Source organism: Astyanax mexicanus, chromosome 8 (genome assembly GCF_023375975.1).
Source record: "Astyanax mexicanus isolate ESR-SI-001 chromosome 8, AstMex3_surface, whole genome shotgun sequence".
In the NCBI taxonomy this organism is placed as follows: domain Eukaryota; kingdom Metazoa; phylum Chordata; class Actinopteri; order Characiformes; family Acestrorhamphidae; genus Astyanax; species Astyanax mexicanus.
In genome coordinates this window covers 8,729,852-8,751,805 of record NC_064415.1, presented here as the reverse complement: position 1 = coordinate 8,751,805, position 21,954 = coordinate 8,729,852, and the positions used below count along the sequence as shown (strand labels likewise).

Sequence of the window (21,954 nt, the reverse complement as noted above, 5' to 3'; positions counted from 1 at the left end):
TATTAAGCTTTTAGATAATTTTTGGTCCTGTAAATTACACATACAATTTAACAAACATTTTATATATACTTTTATATATAATAAAATAAATATTGTCATTTAGAGCATTTATTTGCAGAAAAATTGAGAAATGGCTGAAATAACAAAAAAGATGCAGAGCTTTCAGACCTCAAATAATGTAAAAAAAAAAAAAAAAACTAGTTAATATTCATAAAGTTCATATTCATAAGTTTTCATGAATCTTGGCATGTTCTCCTCCACCAGTCTTACACACTGCTTTTGGATAACGTTATGCCTTCACTCCTGGTGCAGAAATTCAAGCAGTTCAGTTTGGTTTGATGGCTTGTGATCATCCATCTTCCTCTTGATTATATTCCAGAGGTTTTCAATTTGGTAAAATCAAGGAAAAACATCATCATTAAGTGGTCTCTTTTTTTCCAGAGCTGTATGTCTGTGAGATGAATCTCAATAGAATATGGATCATGCATCAAGACAGTGACCCTTACCCTGCATTCACACCGGCAGATGACAAGTGGAAGTTGAAAGTTACCAATGAATGGAAGAATAATTTCATAATTATTATTATTATTACTCGTCGTAGTAGTAGTAGTAACATTATCTAATAGAGGGCGTGTTGGTGATGGGTGTGTGACAGTGCTGTCTGTGTGTGTGTGTGTGTGTGTGTCCTGACTGACAGGCTCAGGATGAGCAAGTGCCCGGTCTCCAGCTTTGTTAGAGAGAGTGAGTTTCAGATTCGGTGTGGCGAGGGGTTTCGCTGGGCTGGGAGGGGTTTACAGACTGATCGGGCCAGTGTCTGTGTGTGTGTGTGTGTGTGTGTGTGTGTGTGTGTAAAGGGAGGTGGTGGTGGTGGGGGGTTTTATAAATAGAGACGCAAAGGGGACCAGGCACAGCAGCAGCAGCAGCACACACAGCTCATAACTTCCTTCCTGAACACACAGCACCACAAGAGGAAGTGGTGTGTGTGTGTGTGTGTGTGTGTGTGTGTGTGTGCATGTGCATGTGTGTGTGTGTATGTGTGTGTGTGGCATCCTCTGCAGTTTTCTGTTTAGCTGGTTGACATTATTGTATAGTCGCTGCACACACACACACCCGTTTGCACCATTTAGGCTGCAGATACTTACAAGTGTGTGGACAAAATAATGGAAATAGCACATTAAATTTTGAATAATTGAATAATTATCAAAAAATAGAAAAATCCAGTACGTACAATGGTTATAATGTGTTGTAGACAAATATGAACCTAATGGTTACATGCCTAATCCGCCCCGTTGCAACAAGGCAAGCAAACCAATCAACTGCCTATAGGGCCCCGAGCTGACCTGGGGACCTTAGACAACAAGCCCTTTAAATTCTGTGACTGTCAATGCAGTAAAGTACAACACTGTTACCAGAATCCCCCTCAAGGGGGCCCTCCCACTAGTTACTGACACTAGCCAGCCAGCCAGGTTAGTGATTCCTGCAGTCAGCAAAATATGAAACTTCAGTTATCCATCAGAAAACCAGAAAAGAAAGAAGAGAAATGAAGAAAATTTTGCTTGGGGCCCCCAAATGTCTTGAAACAGCCCTGTATCTAATGCCATGTGTGGGCTAGAGGGGTATAAAGCCCCTTAGTATTGATCTATACAGCAGTAAAGGAACTCTGTTCTGTGGAACAATGGAGCTCCATAAAATACTTGAGATGGCAAACTCTTGTCTCTGAATGCAATCAAATCCTTATGATAGTACTCCAAATCAACAGTTACTCCAATAAAAGCATGGCCAACTATTTGTAATACCCTTGTTAGTGGGCCAGTTACTTGTGAAAATTGAGAAATTATGTAAAATTTAAGTTGCAATTTCTTAACAGCTAAACCCCATAATTTATTTTATATCACAAGGTGTTAAATCAGGAGCCAGCTTGGTTTTGAGGTACTGTCATGTAAGTGAGGTAGGTTGAATATTGCCAGTGTGCTCATGACAAGGTGATATTAACTATAACATTGTGTTTTCTTTCTTTTTATATATATATTTTTTTTTTCAAATTGTAAATTTAATATTGAAGACTATATTAAAGCTCTACAGCAACAGATGCATTATGAATAATTCTGTAAACAAAATGTGTTTATGTAAAGTATAAAGTATAAAAAAAGTATCACATTAATCTTTGAGGACAGATCTGCAGACTCTTGGTTTTAATTTTAATCTCAGTGTCTTCATGAGGGAGAGTCACCTGGAATAGTTTTCTCAGAATCTTGAAGGAAGGAGTTCCTGGAGGTGCTGAACAATAGCTGCTGCTTTTCCTTCACGCTGTGAAGCTCCAGCTCATCCCAATTAAATCACCTCAATCTCAGTTCATCAGGTTTAGATCAGGGGATTGATCAGGTGGAGGATAAACACTTTTAAAATTTTGTTTACTACATAATTCCATTTGTGTCCCTTAATTGTTTTCTTTAATATTATTCTACAATGTTGAAAATATATAAAGTAAAGAAACAAGAAAAACACTGAATGAGAAGGTGTGTCCAATCTTTTATCTGGAACTAAATAACCCAAATTGGAGAGCACAGTGAATGGTGTTAATGATAATGATCGTAACCGGTGGTGTCTGGCAATAATTGTCCAATGCGACGATCAGTTCTACCAGAAATTAAATCCACATTCAGTACAGGAGATTTTTGCTCACATATTCAGTGCAATATATATCCTCCTGAGACTTAGGCATATTCTTGGTGTCCAATTTTAATTTATTTTAGCTATTTAAGATTAGTAGAACCTAAATTAATAAAAACTAAACTTTGCGCAATGTTGCCATTCTTTGCAAATCTTTGTCATTTGGGATCAGAAGGACCCAATTAGTCCAAAAACAACATTTTAGCTTTGATTAGAATTTGTCTATGGCCTTTGTTTCTATCTGTACTGACTGTAAAAAGGTTGACTGGGATTCCTGCGACCTTGTTTTTAACCAATTAAGCATAATATTGTCATGTGACCACTAGACGGTACATGGTATTAAATGGAATTGTCTCTGAATGAGGCCAAAGGGTTAACATTTTTAAAAATTAAATATCGAGCTACAGAGAAGCAAGAATGTAATGTTCCTATACGAGGACGCCGGGTCTCAAGAGGATATTTTTAGATGATTTATTGAATCCTTTGAGATTTTATTTATTTTTTAAATCCTGCCAGATGTTACAATAATAAAAATAATAATAATAAATACATAAATAAAACAAAAAAGTAAAGCACATTTACTCGGATAAGTAACTTTAATCTCACTACTGGATTGGAAATAGTAACAAAATAAATGTTAGTACTTAAAAACACACAGATTTTTAATAAAAATATCACAAAAGCTATTTAACGCCTTATCCTCAGTTAAATATAATGTTTTTAAGATGATTTATTGAATCCTTTGATATTTTATTCATTTTTTACATCCAGCCAAACACTACAATATATTTTGTAATAAGTCAAATTACAAAAAAGTAACGCACATTTACTTGGATTAATAGCTTTAATCTCATTTCTGGATTGGAAATAGTAATAAAATAGTGTTAATACTTAAAAACACACAGATTTTTAATAAAAATGTAATTTAAGCTATTTATCGCCTTATCTTCGGTCAGTGCAATATAATTTTTAGATTATTTATTGAATCCTTTGATATTTTATTTATTTTTTACATCCAGTCAGAAGCTACAATATATTTTTACTATGTAAAATTACAAAAGAGTAATGCACATTTACTCGGATAAGTAAGTTTGATCTCTAATTACTGGATTGGAAATAGTAATAAAATAGTGTGAGTGCTTAAAAACACACGGATTTCATAAAATGTCACTAAAGCACACATCGCCTTTTCTTCAGTGCAATATGAATGTTTTAGATGATTTATTGAATTATTTGATTTGATTTGATTTATTTATTTATTTATTTCGGATCCACATTCTGCCTACTTTTATGCTGCCAGTGTAACCAAAGTAACCAGAGAAACCAGAGAAACCAGAGCAGCCGGTTGGCAGAGGAGAGGATGAGAGAGTGAACGATTTTGGCTCTTTTTTAAATGCTGGCGAGAAAACATCGCTGTCAGATGTGGAGCGTGAGCTACTCACAGGTTTTGCGTGGGAAGATCAGCAGCTGGGATACAGAGATAGGTCATCTCCTAAAAAAGAGAGAAAGAGAGAAAGAGAGAAAGAGAGAGAGAGAGAGAGAGAGAGAGAGAGAGAGAGAGAGAGAGAGAGAGAGAGAGAGAGAGAGAGAGAGAGGGATAAAACATCAATCTTAAGGAAAATAATATGATAAAGATCAGTGATGGCATAGTTACTTAATTAAAAAGTAATCTGACTACTGATTACTGATTGCCCCTTTAAAAAGTAACTTATTTATCTTATGGGTTAAGTGATTTTAAAAGTAACTAACGCTTTTGGGTCTTGTACTGTAGCCAATGTGACTGTAAATGTTTCTTCAAATTTGACGTTGTGTTTGAAGAGCTAGAGTCTGTAACACTTTGTCGGAGCACAGGGTCAGGGTAATGTCAGCATACCACCAAGAAGGACCAACCACATCCAACAGGATTAACTGTGGATGCTGTAAGAGTAAGCTGTCTGAAAGGGATGTTCGGGTGCTAACCTGGATTGTATCCAAAAAACATAAAACCACGGCTGATCAAATCACGTTATATATACATAAACATACATATATAGTGCTTGTAACAAGTGAAATCAATATTCAGGTGATTGGCTTTCAGTGAGGGCCTTGTGCATTGTCGTGATTGTGAACAGGAGTGATTCAGTCAGTGTGTTGTGCGTCTTGGGTATTGTAGTGTGGAGACTGGAGTATAGCTCAGTGTGGGAGAGACAGGAGCACATTTAAAAAAAAACAAAAAAAAAATGCTTATTTTATAATTATATAAAATTATATAATGTGACTCACAACAAAATCCAATATTATAAATTAAATATAAATAAACTGTTGAATTGTACTGATTGACACTATCAACTACACTATTACATAATGTTTCTAGTTGATTAATTCTAAGTAGTATCAGCAAGTACAAAAATACTGTACATACACTCGAATGAAAAAAAAAAAGATCTATGCATCCCTAAAATAAATACACTAAATACATTAATTAAATTAGGTTCAAGAACATATGCAAATGTGGGCATAAAGGCAGCGGAGTGATCTAAGGTTCAAACTAAGCTCTACACTAATAAATAAACTGCAAGTAATGAATGAGGGTGGGCTCCGAGTGGTCCAGCTGGCTAAGTGCTGCCACTACGATAAAGAGATTGCTGGTTCGAATCCTGTTCATGTAGCTTGCCATCGGCTACCGGAGCCCTGAGAGAGCACAGTTGTCCTTGCTCTCTCTCTCTCTCTCTCTGGGTGGGTACAGTAGATGGTGCCCTTTCCTCTCATCGGTCCTAGGGTGATGTGGATCAGCACAAGGCTGCATCTGTGAGCTGGTGTATCAGAACAGAGTTGCTGCACTTTTTATCCTCAGAGTGCGCTGTGATGCTACTCAGTAGCAGTAGTTCAAAAAGAAGCGTGTGTGAGTGTCTGTTTGACTTCACGTGTATCGGAGGAGGCACGTGCTAGTCTTCACCCTCCTGGTGTGTTGGTGCATATTTGACTGTGTAAATTGGGGAGAAAATGAGGAGCTATAGTATATATAAACAAAAATACAATTGCACAAATTGCAAGCTTTTCTTAATTTCTTCTTTGTTTTAATGTAATAAATTCTGATAATCAGCACATATTTTATTTAAAAAAACTATTAAACATATTCAGACTGATGCTAATGTACTCAGTAACCATCACAGTATATATTAAGTTGTGTATTTTTAACCCTTGTGTGGTGTTCATATTTTTGTTACTCGTTTACTTTGTTACTTGTATTTAATTCAGCAAAATTAAGCAATTTTACATTAAAATGCTTTACACATGCTTGCTTCACCTAAATTGCAAGCAATATAAACAGCTTACATGGTTAATATTTGCCCTTTACCTTTCTTATGTTACATTTCTTTTAAAAAGTGCTACTCTTTTTTTATTAGTTTTTTAATAAAATGTAAAAGAAAATGAATTAAACTCAAGATATGAGTAGAAAATTAGTTTAGTTTCAAATTTACAAATGAAGCAATGTTTATTAGCCCTTGGCCAAACATACTGTATGTAATATAAATGTGTGTGTGTGTGTGGGGGGGGCGTACAGTGTGTGTTTATCGAAAATGTGTTTTGATATATGTTTTTCACAAAAAATTAGCCATTGCCAATGAGTTTGAGTTAGAAAAAATATTTTTTTAGTATCATTTGATGAAAAATGAAAACGGGTCCCACAGACCCAAACACCACACAAGGGTTAAGTGTATGAGTGTGTGTAGAGCCGCAGAGTAGAGCTACACACAGGCTTGCAGAGTCTAAAGCCATGCTTCCTCTAGGCTTTATCTGATTGTGTATATGGTAATGATGCTATACTAGACGGGGCAGTTAGTTCACACAGCACAGTGAAGCAATGAACACCTATTGCTAATGAGCGCTGCACTCACACGCTCACTCGCTCAATCGCTCGCCCGCCCACTCGCTGCACTCCCCTCACACACAGTCTGCTCCCTCCATGCTCACACACTCCCCCAATAACACTTGCTTTACTGTAGAATTCAGAGAGAATGGCTTGTGCTACTTACTTACTGTATTTATGCAGTACAATGAGAGTTCAAGTACATCCAATAATAAAGGCTAGTTTATGTCCTGCAGAAAAAAAACAAGCAATACTGGAGCTACCGGGGTGGTTGGTTGCATAATAGCTTTGGTGTTTGGTGCACTTAAATTCCTCATTAGATTCAAACTATTAAGGTGTACAACATGATATTGTAGCAGCATTGGGTGAGGGAGGGATGTACAGCATGTACAGGTGTGGTCCTTATATACGGGGTTTAACATACATTATACCACAGTTCAGTTAGTTCCGAACCCTGCAATGTGATTGGCTGAGAGGCGTTCTTTAAGTACCGTTATCAGCCAGTAATGCACTGTAGCTCTCTACCGAAGCTCTCTATGTCTCGATGTATTACTCCGCCACATACAGGTAATCTAGCAAACTAGATGCAGCGCTTACAAACCAAACAGCGCAGCTACGCTGAAAAAAAATAAGTATAAGTAAAATTTACTTTAAAAAAAAGTTCCGCAACTTTCTGCATTTGCTTTTTTTTTTTAAGTAAATTTAATTTCAGATGAAACTTCAACTTGGTTTCAAGACTTAAATGTTGCATAGAGTAAATAAGTGAACTGAACTTCAGTCAATCCTTTCTTTTAGTAAACTTAATTTCTTAATTTCTGCATACAATATTACTTAATTCATTCAATATTACTCAAATAATTCATGAAACATAATATATTATAATTCCTGAAATTTTTATATTTTAGCTAAAACACACATTCAAATATTTACATAATCTCAAAGATATAATTTTTAAACAGACCAAGTCTCACTAACTCAACACATGGATGGCATGTAATACGTTATGATTAGTATACTAAAAATAATTTATTACATTCCATCCATGTGTTGAGACAGTGTAATATGTGTGTTTTAACTAAAAATTATTTTAATTTAATGAATTATAGTATATAATGTATCATAAATTATTTGCTTAAAATTGTATAAATTAAGTAATTGTAATTAGGTGATATTGTATGCTGGGACTGCTTCTACAAACATTAGTGAAAGAATGGGTCTCAGGTTCTCAGGAGCTCAGTGAACTCAAACACTGTGGTACCGTGACAGGATGTGACAGTCCAGTCGTGAAATTTCACTACTCACTGGTTGGGTTCACGTAAACGTGCACAGAATACATGGTACAGGCTGTCTGTAGGCACTTGCACCCATCTCTGTGCTGAAATCCCACAATGTCATAGAAAATAAACAGTCGCCTGTCGCTTTCCAGTGTGAACGCAGGGTTAGGCGCTCTTACGTCTCTCTGTCTCTTTCTTTATCGCTCTCATTTGTGCTGTCTCTCAATCTTTCTTTCTTTTCTCTCTCTTACTCACTCTCTCATTTGCATCATCTCTCTCTCTCTCTCTCTCTCTCTAAGATATTATCTCTGAGATCTGCATATTGTGATCATCCTCTTCTATACCACAGTTAAACCTCTGAGGGCGCTGCAGAGGCAGAAAGGACCACAATAAAACAGTTTTTTAAAGGTTAGGAAATATTTATAAAGATTTTAAGCAGAGCTGATTATGTTTCATTACTTTAAAGCAGGGGTGTCCAAACTACGGCCCGCGGGCCATTTGCGGCCTGTTTCCTTTTTTGGAGCGGCCCGCGAGGTATTTTAGAAATAGAATGAAAGTTGGCCCGCTGTTAAACAGGTTTTTATAATGTGAGATTCAAAGTTTGAACGCTAGGTGTCAGAAACGGGCCAAAGAGTCTAAAAGCGGAGAGAGTGCGCATTTCTAGTGCAGAAAAACAGGCCAAAGAGTCTAAAAGCGGAGAGAGTGCGCATTTCTAGCGCAAAAAACGGGCCACAGAGTCTAAAAGCGGAGAGAGTGCGCATTTTAGTGCAGAAAAACGGGCCAAAGGGTCTAAAAGCGGAGAGAGTGTGCATTTTTAGCGCAGCAAAAAACGGGCCAAAGAGTCTAAAAGCGGAGAGGGTGCGCATTTCTAGCACAGAAAAAATGGGCCAAAGAGTCTAAAAAAGGAGAGAGTGCGCATTTCTAGCACAGAAAAATGGGCCAAAGAGTCTAAAAGCGGAGAGGGTGCGCAGTTTTAGTGCAGAAAAAGGGCAAAAGAGTCTAAAAGTTACTGTAATTAAGGAGTTTAATATTAAGAGACATCATGAAATAAACATCAATTTGAAAAATCTTACTTTACACAACACTGTCAAAGATAGATAAAGATAGTAAGTCAAGTAAAATGGTGTTTACATAAAAATAATCAGGAAAATGTATTATTTAAAGTGGTATATTTCATTATTCGTGACTTCAAATATATTTCTCCTTCTGGCCCCCAACAAAAAAAGATTGGACACCCCTGCTTTAAAGGAACACATTTCAGCTATTAATGTAAAAAATATGGTTTAAGGTTTAGCTGCTCTTTAAATGTCTGCACTACACTTCAGAATGGAACGTCCCATCATCCGATCATCATCTGATATCTACTATCAGACCTCACACTCCCATAATAACTCCCATAAGTCACACCGCAAGATAACACCTCACAATGTATACAGGCGTGGGAATTCCCAAGCTAGCTATCCCCTGGAGAAACACTTTATCAAATTACATGTTGCTGTTGCATGACTTTTGGTATATTAGTGTAATAAAGTGTATTATGAGTTGATTTTTATTAAAAATGATTGTATGCTGCAATTGTATTGCTTGAAATGATGGCACACATTCATTGTACATGAGCTAGCAATCTCCTGAGAGTTTATCTTATCAGACTCATGCACACACACACACTCACACTTGCATACACACACACACACACACACTCGTATACACACACACACTGGTATACCATACAGTTCCTCAGTTAGCAGCATGTCTGTTATCAGAGCGGAACCAAAAAAGACTGTTCCCCTGAGAAAGGCCTCACTGTACCACCTAGCGTAGGTGTTTTATGAAGCACTGCATGATGGGAACAGATCTCCTGGCTTGTGAGCATACTGTAGGCTTTTCTACATAAATATCAAATAGTTTCTTTGATTTTAACAAATTGAAAACCTCTGGAATATAATCAAGAGGAAGATGGATGAACCATCAAAGCCATCAATTCAAGTTCTGCCTGAATTTTTGCACCAGGAGTAAAGGCATTCAAAGTTATTCAAAAGCAGTGTGTAAGACTGGTGGAGGAGAACATGATGCCAAGATGCATGAAAACTGTGATTAAAAACCAACCAGGGTTATTCCACCAAATATTGATTATTTCTGAACTCTTAAAACTTTATGAATATGAACTTTTTGTTTTCTTTGCATTATTTGAGGTCTGAAAGCTCTGCATCTTTTTTGTTAGTTCAGCCATTTCTCATTTTCTGCACATAAATACTTTAAATGACAATATTTTATTTTGGAATAAAACAACAATGTTCATTTTACTCAAACATAAACCTATAAATAGCAAAATCAGAGAAACTGATTCAGAAACTGAAGTGGTCTCTTATTTTTTTAGAGCTGTATATGATATTTATTTATTGCAATATTTTAAATGCAACAGGAGCAGCAAGATACTTATAGTGACCCAATACTGTCCCATACTTAGTACTGGGGGTGGGCCAAAACCCTGAAATTGCGATGTAACTCCCTTGCAATTTGCATTTGCCTTACTAAAGTTACTGCCTCATTACTCCACATGGTGGTGCTAATGGAATGAATAGGGTAAACCTGCAGCGAAGTACGTTGGTTGGTATTTGCTTGTTTAGGAGTATTTTATCATCTTTAGTAACATAGATGCTGTAAAATATAGCAGAGAATTAACTTGCGATATATCAAATATTGCAGAATCAAAGTATCACAATTTGTTTTATTTATTAAGGATATTTAAATTTTATATATAATCTTTTTTTTGGTAACACCAAAGGGGTACCATAGAGGTCCCAAACAACAGTACTTACAACAGTAATAAACATCATTAAATCATTTAGAAATATCTTAACTAATTATTAATTATCTTCAAACTAGTTAAAACATTATTATACATTACTTAGTTAATACAATTTTAAAGACTGTCGTAAATAATAAAGAATTGAGACATTAGTTTAAAAGAATTATTAATATTAATTTATAATATCCTGACTAATGTCAATTAATAATAATTAGTAGAGTTGTATTAATTGTAAGGTTTTATCCATTTATTAAGTGTGTATACACATTATTATATTATAATGGTGGCATTAAATAGTCTTAAAATGACAATATTCTAATTAAATGGAATTATTTCAATTATATATAATACAAAAATAGGTATTGTAAGATATGTTGATGCCAACATATTTTATTTTATTACAATATTGGATACATAGAGAACATTATTTATATCATATTAACATATAAATATAATAATTTATGTTTAATTACTAAATTCTGGTGAAATATTTCAATCTTTCTATCAATTAAAAAAAAAATCCTGTATTTTTTTAATATTGCACTTAATAAATTGCAATACTACAAATTCACAGAAAAGTCACAGATTTTGACTGACATTTTTATTAATATTTATTAATAATTTAAATTCTGCGTAATGCAATGCAGAGAAAAAGACATCAGTCTAACTGTAACTCTGTAAGATAAAGAGAAGATAGCTCGTTACAGTAGTTTGTTTTACTGTAATTCAGTATCAGGGTTGTGGTAAATGATGTGATGGAAAATCATGCTTTATATTAGCAGTGCAATATTGCCTCATAATGCTTCAGTCTGACGCTGGTGATTCACCTGCACTCATTATAATGATATTTCATATAGGATGAGTTATTTTCCAACATACAAGCCACATTTCCAAAATGACTGGAAACAGTATCAAAATGATTTGATTTTGATGAAATATGAAATTCTGCGAAGGACTGAATAAATTCCTAAAGAACTGTAATAAAAACATTGATAATATAAAATATAAAGCAAAGAATCAGCTGTGGGTCTTTTTAAATTTATACAATACTGACAAAAAACAAAACAAAAAAAAAATATTTAAACAAATAATATATATATATATATATATATATATATAAAATAAAAGGCACTTTAAACTTTGCAAAGACCAACAAAAACATTATGATGAAACTGGCTCTAATCAGGAAGAGCAAGACAGCTCAGCTCAGCTCAACTTAAGTCATCTTATCTAATCCCAACTCAACTCAACTCAATTCAACCCAACTCATGTCATCTCAACCCAACTCAACTCAACACATCTCAAGTGAACCCAACTCAAATCAACTTAACTCGACCCAACCCAATCCAACTCAGCTCAACTCAACTCAAATCATCTTATCTCATCCCAACTCAACTGAACCCAACCTAACTCATCTCATCTCATCTCATCTCATCTCAACCCAACTCAACTCAACACATCTCAACTGAATCCAACTCAACCCAACCCAACCCAACTTAAATCAACTTAACTCAACCCAACACACCTTACCTTAACCCAACTCAATTCAACAGAATCCAACCCAACTCAACTCAACTCGACTCAACTGTTTTGCTGTTTAATACAAAGAATACAGAATCCACCCCAACCCAACTCAACTCAACTCGACTCAACTCAAGTCGACTCAACCCAACTGTTTTGCTGTTTAATACAAAAGGAAAAAAACAAAATGTTCTAATTTTAATTTCTAACAGAGGCAGGTTAAATCTACTGCAATATCAGATCTACAAACATCTAACTATTATTATTACGATATGTTTATCATTAACTTTTGACTCAAAATCAACTCAACCTAACTCAACTCAACACATCTCATCTCAACTCAACTCAACCCAACCCAACCCAACTGAACCCAACTGAACCAAACACATCTCAACTGAACCCAACTCAAATTAACTCAACTCAGCCCAACCCAATTTAACTCAACTTGACTCAACTCAACCCAACTGTTTTGCTGTTTACAATACAAAGTACACAAACTCTTTTAATTTTATATAACATTTCCACCAGAGGCAGGTTAAATCTACTGCAATATCAGATACAAAAACATCCAAATATTAATATTATAATATGTTCAATCATTAACGTCTGGATAAATCTGGTGAGAATCTCTGTATTACTTTATTTAGCTATATTTATCGCTATATACCAAAATATCACAATGTCACTTTCTCCAAATATCAAGCTTAGGTTTTAAAAAAACACATAAATAATTGTTCAATAACTACTATACTATACTAATATACATATTCTGCAGTGAAGACCCTTTACAGGGTTACAGGGGTTAAACTGAGGGGCAAAAAGTCCCTGAAAGCCCCCCTAAAATAAGCTGACACATTTCTCACTCTAAAATAGCCCCTACTGGCATCTACAGCCGGCTAAATAGGATGTGAGCATGTCCAGACTGGTGATATCACATTACTGTAGACCAGCAGGACACAGAGCTCTGACCTTAGCTGGAGAACTGCATGCACCAACATACAACTGACACGTGCATGTGTGCAACTGTGTGTGTGTGTGTGTGTGTGTGTGTGTGTGTGTGGTTTAGTATAAATAGGGGAAACAGGTCTCATTCAGTTCAGTATTACAGTGTTTGATGTGTGGCGCCCCTTACTGGTGCTAAACGGGGGCTTTTTATTGGGTGGTCCGGCTTTTATTAATTTATAAAGCAAGCCAATTCAAAATTTACTATAAAATATGTAAATTCAGGCCAATTTATAGCAAATTATACTTAGCATTTACTCTACTTATTTTACTGCATAAATTCTCCCTACTAGGACTGAAAGATACGGTCAAAAATTATATCATGATACAGGTCTGGAAAAAAAATAAGAGACCAAATAAAAATGACGAGTTTCTTTGATTTTACCAAATTGAAAACCTCTGGAATATAATCAAGAGGAAGATGGATGATCACAAACCATCAAACCAAACTGAACTGCTTGAATTTTTGCACCAGTAGTAAAAGCATAAAGTTATCCAAAAGCAGTGTGTAAGACTGGTGGAGGAGAACATGATGCCAAGATGCATGAAAACTTATTAAAAAACAGGATTATTCCTTAAAATATTGATTTCTGAACTCTTAAAACTTTAGAGAAACTGATTCAAAAACTAAGGTGGTCTCTTAATTTTTATTGCATAAATACTGTATATTTCAATATTGTTTGATGCAAAATAATAATATTAATATAAACAGTATAAAAGCCATTGCAAGTGTTGTACATATTAACACCACATACTGACAGATCTGGGTAATATGAAAAAAATATATATTATATCTTGATTTAAAGTAATTTCATGGCAATATGTATTGCAATGTTCTGACACAGACAAAATGCATCAGCAGAGGCAGATTCCTAAAAACTGCTATTTAAATTACATTTAAATTTTACACTCTCTATAATAAAATGTACAGTGGAGTCAATGTTCTTTTAGCACTGATAATATCTTCAATGTGCTTAAAAAAGCAAACTGTTGATGCAATAAGAAAATGTTTCATGATACAATACAAAATATCATCATATTGAACAGTTCTCGTCCTAACTCACATTTCTAAAAATTTGGTCAACAATACATACAGAGTTGAAAATCAATAATAAATGCAGCTGAGAAATTTGCTTTGTTAAAATTTATGTAAGATGTTTATTCTGTGGCTCCTCCCCCTCAATCTATTTCCCATGTTTATTCCCAGCTATAGTTTAGCAATAACTAACCGTAGCAAATGTTTTCCCCAGACTGTGAGGCTTTTGAAAGTGAAGGGCTGAGCCCTGGCTAGGATTCAGGCTGATGATCTCCTCAGGCTTTTTGAGCAGCAGTTAGACTGTAGACCAGGGGTGTCCAAACTACGGCCCGCGGGCCATTTGCGAGGTATTTTAGAAATAGAATGAAAGCTGGCCCGCTGTTAAGCAGGTTTTTATAATATGAGATTCAAAGTTTGAATGCTAGGTGTCAGAAACAGGCCAAAGAGTTTAAAAGTGGAGAGGGTGCGCATTTCTAGCGCAGAAAAACGGGCCAAAGAGTCTGAAAGTGGAGAGAGTGCGCATTTCTAGCGCAGAAAAACGGGCCAAAGAGTCTAAAAGTGGAGAGAGTGTGCATTTCTAGAGCAGAAAAACGGGCCAAAGAGTCTAAAAGCGGAAGGGGGCGCATTTCTAGCGCAAAAAAAAACGGGCCAAAGAGTCTGAAAGCGGAGAGAGTGCGCATTTCTAGCGCAGAAAAACGGGCCAAAGAGTATAAAAGCGGAGAGAGTGCGCATTTCTAGCCCAAAAAAAAGGGCCAAAGAGTCTGAAAGCGGAGAGGGTGTGGATTTCTAGCGGAAAAAACAGGCCAAAGAGTCTGAAAGCGGAGAGGGTGCGCATTTCTAGCTCAAAAAAAAGGCCAAAGAGTCTAAAAGCGGAGAGGGTGCGCATTTCTAGCGCAAAAAAAACGGGCCAAAGAGTCTGAAAGCGGAGAGAGTGCGCATTTCTAGCGCAGAAAAACGGGCCAAAGAGTATAAAAGCGGAGAGAGTGCGCATTTCTAGCCCAAAAAAACGGGCCAAAGAGTCTGAAAGCGGAGAGGGTGTGGATTTCTAGCGGAAAAAACAGGCCAAAGAGTCTGAAAGCGGAGAGGGTGCGCATTTCTAGCTCAAAAAAAGGCCAAAGAGTCTAAAAGCGGAGAGGGTGCGCATTTCTAGCGCAGAAAAACGGGCCAAAGAGTCTAAAAGTGGAGAGAGTGCGCATTTCTAGCGCAGAAAAAACAAGCCAAAGAGTCTAAAAGCGGAAGGGGGCGCATTTCTAGCACAAAAAAAACGGGCCAAAGAGTCTGAAAGCAGCGAGAGTGCTCATTTCTAGCGCAAAAAAACGGGGCAAAGAGACTAAAAGTTGCCGTAATTAAGGAGTTTAATATTAAGAGACATCATGAATAAACATCAATTTGAAAAATCTTAGTTTACACAACACTGTCGAAGATAAAGTTAAATGAAAGTAATCCGGAAAAAGTATTATTTAAAGTGGTATATTTATTTGTTTTATTACAGAGTCTGTGGCCCGTGACTTCAAATATATTTCTCCTTCTGGCCCCCAACAAAAAATTTTGGACACCCCTGCTGTAGACTGTAAATCCAGCTCAAGACCAGCTTGTGTTGGAGGCTGGTTTCAGGTGGTTCAAAAATAAAATAAAGAAGTGTAATATCCCTTTTAAAACTGATATAATCTTGCAGTTAATTATCAAATCCCTCACTGGTCAGACATGTTTTTTAAAGCATGATGTGTCAGTCACTGCATTGCTGTCCTAACAAAGCTCCACTGTGTTATCTGAGATGCCTATCCGACTGCCTCACATGCCATGAGAGAGAGTAGCTTAGACAGACCATGCATACACACACACACACACACACACACACAGCACACAGCACACAGCACACAGCACTGGAACCAGTCCGGCAAGTACGACAGTCAGGCAGGAGGCGGCCTGATAATCATGCTTCATGCTAGAGGTGCAGAAATGCATCACACCGCTTGATGATGGTGATTCACCTGCATTCATTATACTAATATTTTCATAGAGGTAATTTTTTGAATGAAACTCATGGGCTTTCATTAACGTGATCAGCAGGTCGCTGGTTTGAATCCCGGTCATGCAGCTTGCCATCAGCTATCAAAGTCCCGAGAGAGCACAGTTTGCGCTCTCTCCCCACAACACTTCTAAGGTGATGTTGATCAGCACGAGGCATCCATTACCTCTTTTCCACCAACAAAGTGCTGGTGGCGGTGCCAGCCTGTCGCTTTCCAGTGTGAACGCAGGGTTAGGCACTCGTACTGTCTCACTGTCTCTCTCTCTCTCTCTCTCTCTCTCTCTCGCTCGCTCTCTCTCTTTTGCTCACACCGTTTGTTTCTCTCTTTCTCTCTCTCTCTCTCTCTGATATATTATAATACAGTACAAAATAATCTAGTCTGCAAGACCTAAACCACACAACACTATTATTACTCACAATTATACTGGGAAATTCCAGCATTAAAAAAGAATCATGATTTTAATTCATTTTCAAGTGACTGACACCATTAGTATATTTTAATTTTGACAATATAATGCTGATATTTCTTAAAAAGAACTCAAACACTGAAATGCATACAGTAATATACTTATGAAACAATATTTGTAGTTTAAGCAGTTCAATTAATTCTGTTTTTTTTGTTCTTAATAAAGCGCCAAAATCAGGCTCATTGTTTGTCTGTTCCAACAAGATCTAAAAGATGAAGTCTCTCATGATGACAGTAGGAAAGAAACCTGGTTTCAAGTATTTAATAAAACATTTTTCCACTAAACGTACCGAAAACATACCGATTGCGGTTTATACCGAGGTGTGAACCGAACCGTGAATTTTCTGTACCGTTACACCCCTAATATTTATGTATATTTATTTGTGTATTTATGTATAAGGCTTTACCTGTAAGATTGGAGCGGCCGTGTCGTGGATGGACAGGATGTGTGTGATGTTGTTTCTCGCCAGCTGCTCTCTGTCTCTGGCATCTACACATCATTACAACAGAGAAGAAAGAGAAGAAGAACAATAGCAGCTTTACTGACTGATCACTCTGGGTATTTTAGAAATAGTTAAAATTACACTGTCTGTGTCTGTTACCTTTGAAATTACCCAAGTACAGGTCAGGCAGGACCTGCAGAAAAAAAACAGAAAAAAACGAGCATAAGTTAAGACCTTCTAAATTTAGATTATTAAGATTTGATCCAAAACATCAGGTGTAGACGGTACTGTGGACCAAATTTAGTCAACTTAAGCACTTTTCTAGATGGTTCAGATTTTCAGACCAATTACAGGAAGTTAAAAAAAAAGTCTATCATCATCCATTAAACTACAGAAGAAGAAAAAGAAGTGGGTTTTTAAAGTGCCATAAAAAAGTATTTGCACCCATAAAGATTGTATGTGTTAAGAATTATATCAGACAAAGATATCCTGAGTAATAAAAAAGCAGGATAAAAGATCCTAAAAAGCAACACATTATTCTCCAACCTGAAAAAAAAAATCACTGATCATGTATCAGTATGCAAAAGGTTAAAAAGTAATTTCTAAAGCTTTGGGACTCCAGAGAACCACAGTGAGAGCTATTATTCACAAATGGAGAAAACATGGAACAGTGGTGAACCTTCCTAGATCGAAATTACTCCAAAAGGGCATGGAAAACTCATCCAGGAGGTCACGAAAAAAAAAACTAGAACAACATTTAAAGAACTTTTTGAAACGCGTGTGTCCCGTTATGTCTGGCATAAAACTAACACATCATTTCAGAAAAAGAATACTGAATGTTAAAACATGGTGGTGGTAGTGTGATGGTCTGGGGCTATTTTGCTGCTTCAGGGTCTGGACAACCTGCAGTAATCGATAAAACCATAAATTCTGCTGTTTATCAGATAATGCTAAAGGAGAATGTCTGGCCATCTGTTTGTGACCTCAAGCTCAGGCGTACTTGGGTTCTGCAGCATGACAATGACCCTAAATATACCAGCAAGTTCACACCAGAATGGCTTGAAAAAACTAAATGAAGGTTTTGGATTGGCAAAGTTTTTTAAACATAATCTGTGTTCATGCTCAAAAAACATAAATAGATGCACTGTTACAGCTCAGCAGACCAGGCTGCCTCATCTTCTTCAATACAGGCTTTTTGGAAAGGCAGACCAGCTCTGCTGTGTGGGAAAGAGAAGGAGGCCAGGCCTGGAATGTATGTGTGTGTGTGTGTGTGTTAAAGTGTGTGTGCACGTGTGTGTACATATGTATGTGTCAGGTGAGTATTTTTAGATTTGTGAACTACAGTGGTACTCTCTGTATCTCGCTCTCTATTTGTCCAAATGTTTGTGGACACCCCTTCCAACGCATGCAATCTGCTGCTTTAATTTGCTTTAATTTGCTTTAATTAAGCTTCCATGTCCAATGGAAGTTAATGAACACTATGGATATCTGTGATTTGTGTGTGGAGCCTCCTATATTAAATATGGACGTGATTTGAGTCCGTATACACTGTTCAAGCCAAATGCCAATGGTGACGATCATTACATAAAATAAAATCCACCCCTCGAGAAAATGAGCCAATCAGCTTGCTCGTTATGCCAAGAGTGAATGAGAGTCTGCATGCAAGTGGGGAAGCCCTGTCTGAAAAGCTGAAAAGTCTAATTCCTTTGGCAGTATTAAGGTAAATGCTACAAACTGTTCATAAGATTTTTTACAATCATGTAAAATATAAAATACAGTTTTCAGTATTTTGGTTACATTAACGACTTGCCATACATTTTCTTTTTTTATGACATCTATGTTGTCCATTATGCTTTTCTCAGCAGAGGGAGCCCATTAAAATGAACAGACCTTTTCACTGGATTTATATCTAATTTATTTAGGATTTATATATATATATATATATATATATATATATATATATATATATATATATATATATATATATATATATTTTAATAGTTGCTATTTTAACGAATTGCTATTTGAAATGATACATTGTATTTTGAATGCTACTTAGCAATTAATTCTGGAGTAATATTGTATATTGTTAGACAAAAGTAGCTACGTATGTTCACAAAACTTTGGCAATGGAACGTCCCGTCCATCTGACACCCACTATTGGACCTTTTCCACCAATGTGGATCAGGCTCTGTTCTGGAACCAAAGAATAGCAGGATCTTCAGTGCAAACCGAGAGCCACTGTGTGCAACTCCCTCTGCTGATTACGTATTCTCTGACGTATCCATTAAAACAGTTTTACTAAAACTGGTGCAAACGTGGGCTGGGTTACTGACAAGTTTCTTATAATCTTGAACAGAACCAGTTCCAGAACACAGAAATGAGATATTCTGAATATATATATCAGACCTCACTAGAACTTTGATAATGCATGTCGCCTTGCCATGAGCACATTGGCCAGTGTTTGTCTCAGCGGGCAACACCATGCCAAGGTCCATTGAGACCAATACAATGCCACAGAGGGTTAAATGCTGTCCCATGACTTTTGGCATGCTAGCATAACTGGTGTGTGAGCACACTGAAACTCATCCTGATGACATTAATATGAGTAGTGAGTACATCATGCTCCCTCTCTCTCTTTTCTCTCTCTCTCTCTCTCTCAGTGTACTGGTGGGTGAAGGCAGGGAGTGAGTGAGACCCCTCTGCCCACTCAGGACCACCAGTGTGGGTGTTTTATCAGAAAAAAACACAGAATAAATAAATAAATAATAAATATTCACATTAATACAGAGAAAAACACTGAAATAAAGCAGTAAACCTGCCTACATTCACTCTGATCCACTAACACACTTCACACACTGATAACTTTCCTCTGATTCACCCCCTATACACACACACACACACACACACACACACACACACACACACACACACACACACACACACACGCGCGCGCGCGCGCGCTGACCGCTGTCAGAGCGCTGTTTTACCTTATTAATCCCGTTCCCCATGTCCGCTCCGCTCCTCTGCGCTGCTCACACTGGGGCAGTTTGATTACTCCGCGTCTGATTACACTAGAGTTGCCCTTGCGCTGTCACCAAAACGCAACTGCGCATGCGTACAGCTCAGGCATTGTGGGATATGTAGTTTTGTTACCTTGTTAGGCTAAACGCATTTTTAAAGAGACGCACAAACTATATGACAGTTGTTATAAAACAAAATGGCTATTTATAAAAAAAATAATAAATGGTTTAAGATTATAGATTATCACACAGTCGAGCATAACCAGCCAGAAACAATCCTAATTCAAAATGCAGAGGTTTTAAGTAATAAAGTACAAATGCTTAAATACGGCTCTGGAAAAAATAAGAGACCACTTCAGTGTCTACAGACAACAATTCTCCCAAATTCCAAATAAAAATATTGTAATTTAGACCATTTATTTGCAGAAAATGAGAAATGTCTGAAAAAACAAAAAAAAAAAGATGCACAGTTTTTAGACCTCAAATATAATAATGCAAAAAAAACAAAAACAAGTTCATATCCATAAAGTTTTTTTGTTGAATAACCCTGGTTTTTAATCACAGTTGTTGTTATTTTTTTCATGCATTTGGCATGTTCTCTTCCACCAGTCTTACACACTGCTTTTGGATAACTTTATGCTACTCCTGATGCAAAAATTCAATCAGTTCAGTTTGGTTTGATGGCTTGTCATCATCCATCTTCCTCTTGATTATATTCCAGAGGTTTTTCGATTTGGTAAAGTGCTCTTTTAGCCATAGTTTAGCACATAGCCAAACGTTTTTGGACACTGCTATATATTCTATATTCTGTATGAGACATAAGTATTAACACCCCACCATTTCAGCCAAAGGTTTTGGACTTTAGCATTTAACCAAACATTGTTGGACTAACAGCTAACCAAAAGTATTGCCTGTCCAACATTTAGCCAAAGGATTTTGGACTTTAGCATTTAGCCAAAGGATTTTGGACTTTAGCATTTAGCCAAAGGTTTTTGGACTTTAGCATTTAGCCAAAGGTTTTTGGACTTTAGCATTTAGCCAAAGGTTTTTTGGACTTTAGCATTTAGCCAAAGGTTTTTGGACTTTAGCATTTAGCCAAATGTTTTTGGACTTTAGCATTTAGCCAAAGGTTTTTGGACTTTAGCATTTAGCCAAATGTTTTTGGACTTTAGCATTTAGCCAAAGGTTTTTGGACTTTAGCATTTAGCCAAAGGTTTTTGGACTTTAGCATTTAGCCAAAGGTTTTTGGACTTTAGCATTTAGCCAAATGTTTTTGGACTTTAGCATTTAGCCAAAGGTTTTTGGACTTTAGCATTTAGCCAAAGGTTTTTGGACTTTAGCATTTAGCCAAAGGTTTTTTGGACTTTAGCATTTAGCCAAAGGTTTTTGGACTTTAGCATTTAGCCAAAGGTTTTTGGACTTTAGCATTTAGCCAAAGGTTTTTGGACTTTAGCATTTAGCCAAAGGTTTTTTGACTTTAGCATTTAGCCAAAGGTTTTTGGACTTTAGCATTTAGCCAAAGGTTTTTGGACTTTAGCATTTAGCCAAATGTTTTTGGACTTTAGCATTTAGCCAAAGGTTTTTGGACTTTAGCATTTAGCCAAAGGTTTTTGGACTTTAGCATTTAGCCAAAGGTTTTTTGGACTTTAGCATTTAGCCAAAGGTTTTTGGACTTTAGCATTTAGCCAAAGGTTTTTGGACTTTAGCATTTAGCCAAAGGTTTTTTGGACTTTAGCATTTAGCCAAAGGTTTTTTGGACTTTAGCATTTAGCCAAAGGTTTTTGGACTTTAGCATTTAGCCAAATGTTTTTGGACTTTAGCATTTAGCCAA

At 36.4% G+C, this 21,954-nt stretch overlaps 1 protein-coding gene across 1 annotated transcript in view; it reads right to left on the bottom strand.

Moving 5' to 3' along the window:
* The window catches only part of dusp22b (dual specificity phosphatase 22b), a 37,554-nt gene extending 17,376 nt beyond the window's left edge, over positions 1-20,178 (bottom strand). Inside the window, exons 1-4 of the mRNA XM_049482066.1 lie at positions 20,091-20,178; positions 17,260-17,293; positions 17,065-17,147; positions 4,113-4,162 (exon numbers count right to left, since the gene is read on the bottom strand). Of these exons, the coding sequence (XP_049338023.1) occupies positions 4,113-4,162; positions 17,065-17,147; positions 17,260-17,293; positions 20,091-20,111 (188 nt within the window). The 5' untranslated portion in view covers positions 20,112-20,178. The remainder of the gene's footprint in view (positions 1-4,112; positions 4,163-17,064; positions 17,148-17,259; positions 17,294-20,090) is intronic.
* Between the last annotated feature and the right edge of the window lie 1,776 nt (positions 20,179-21,954).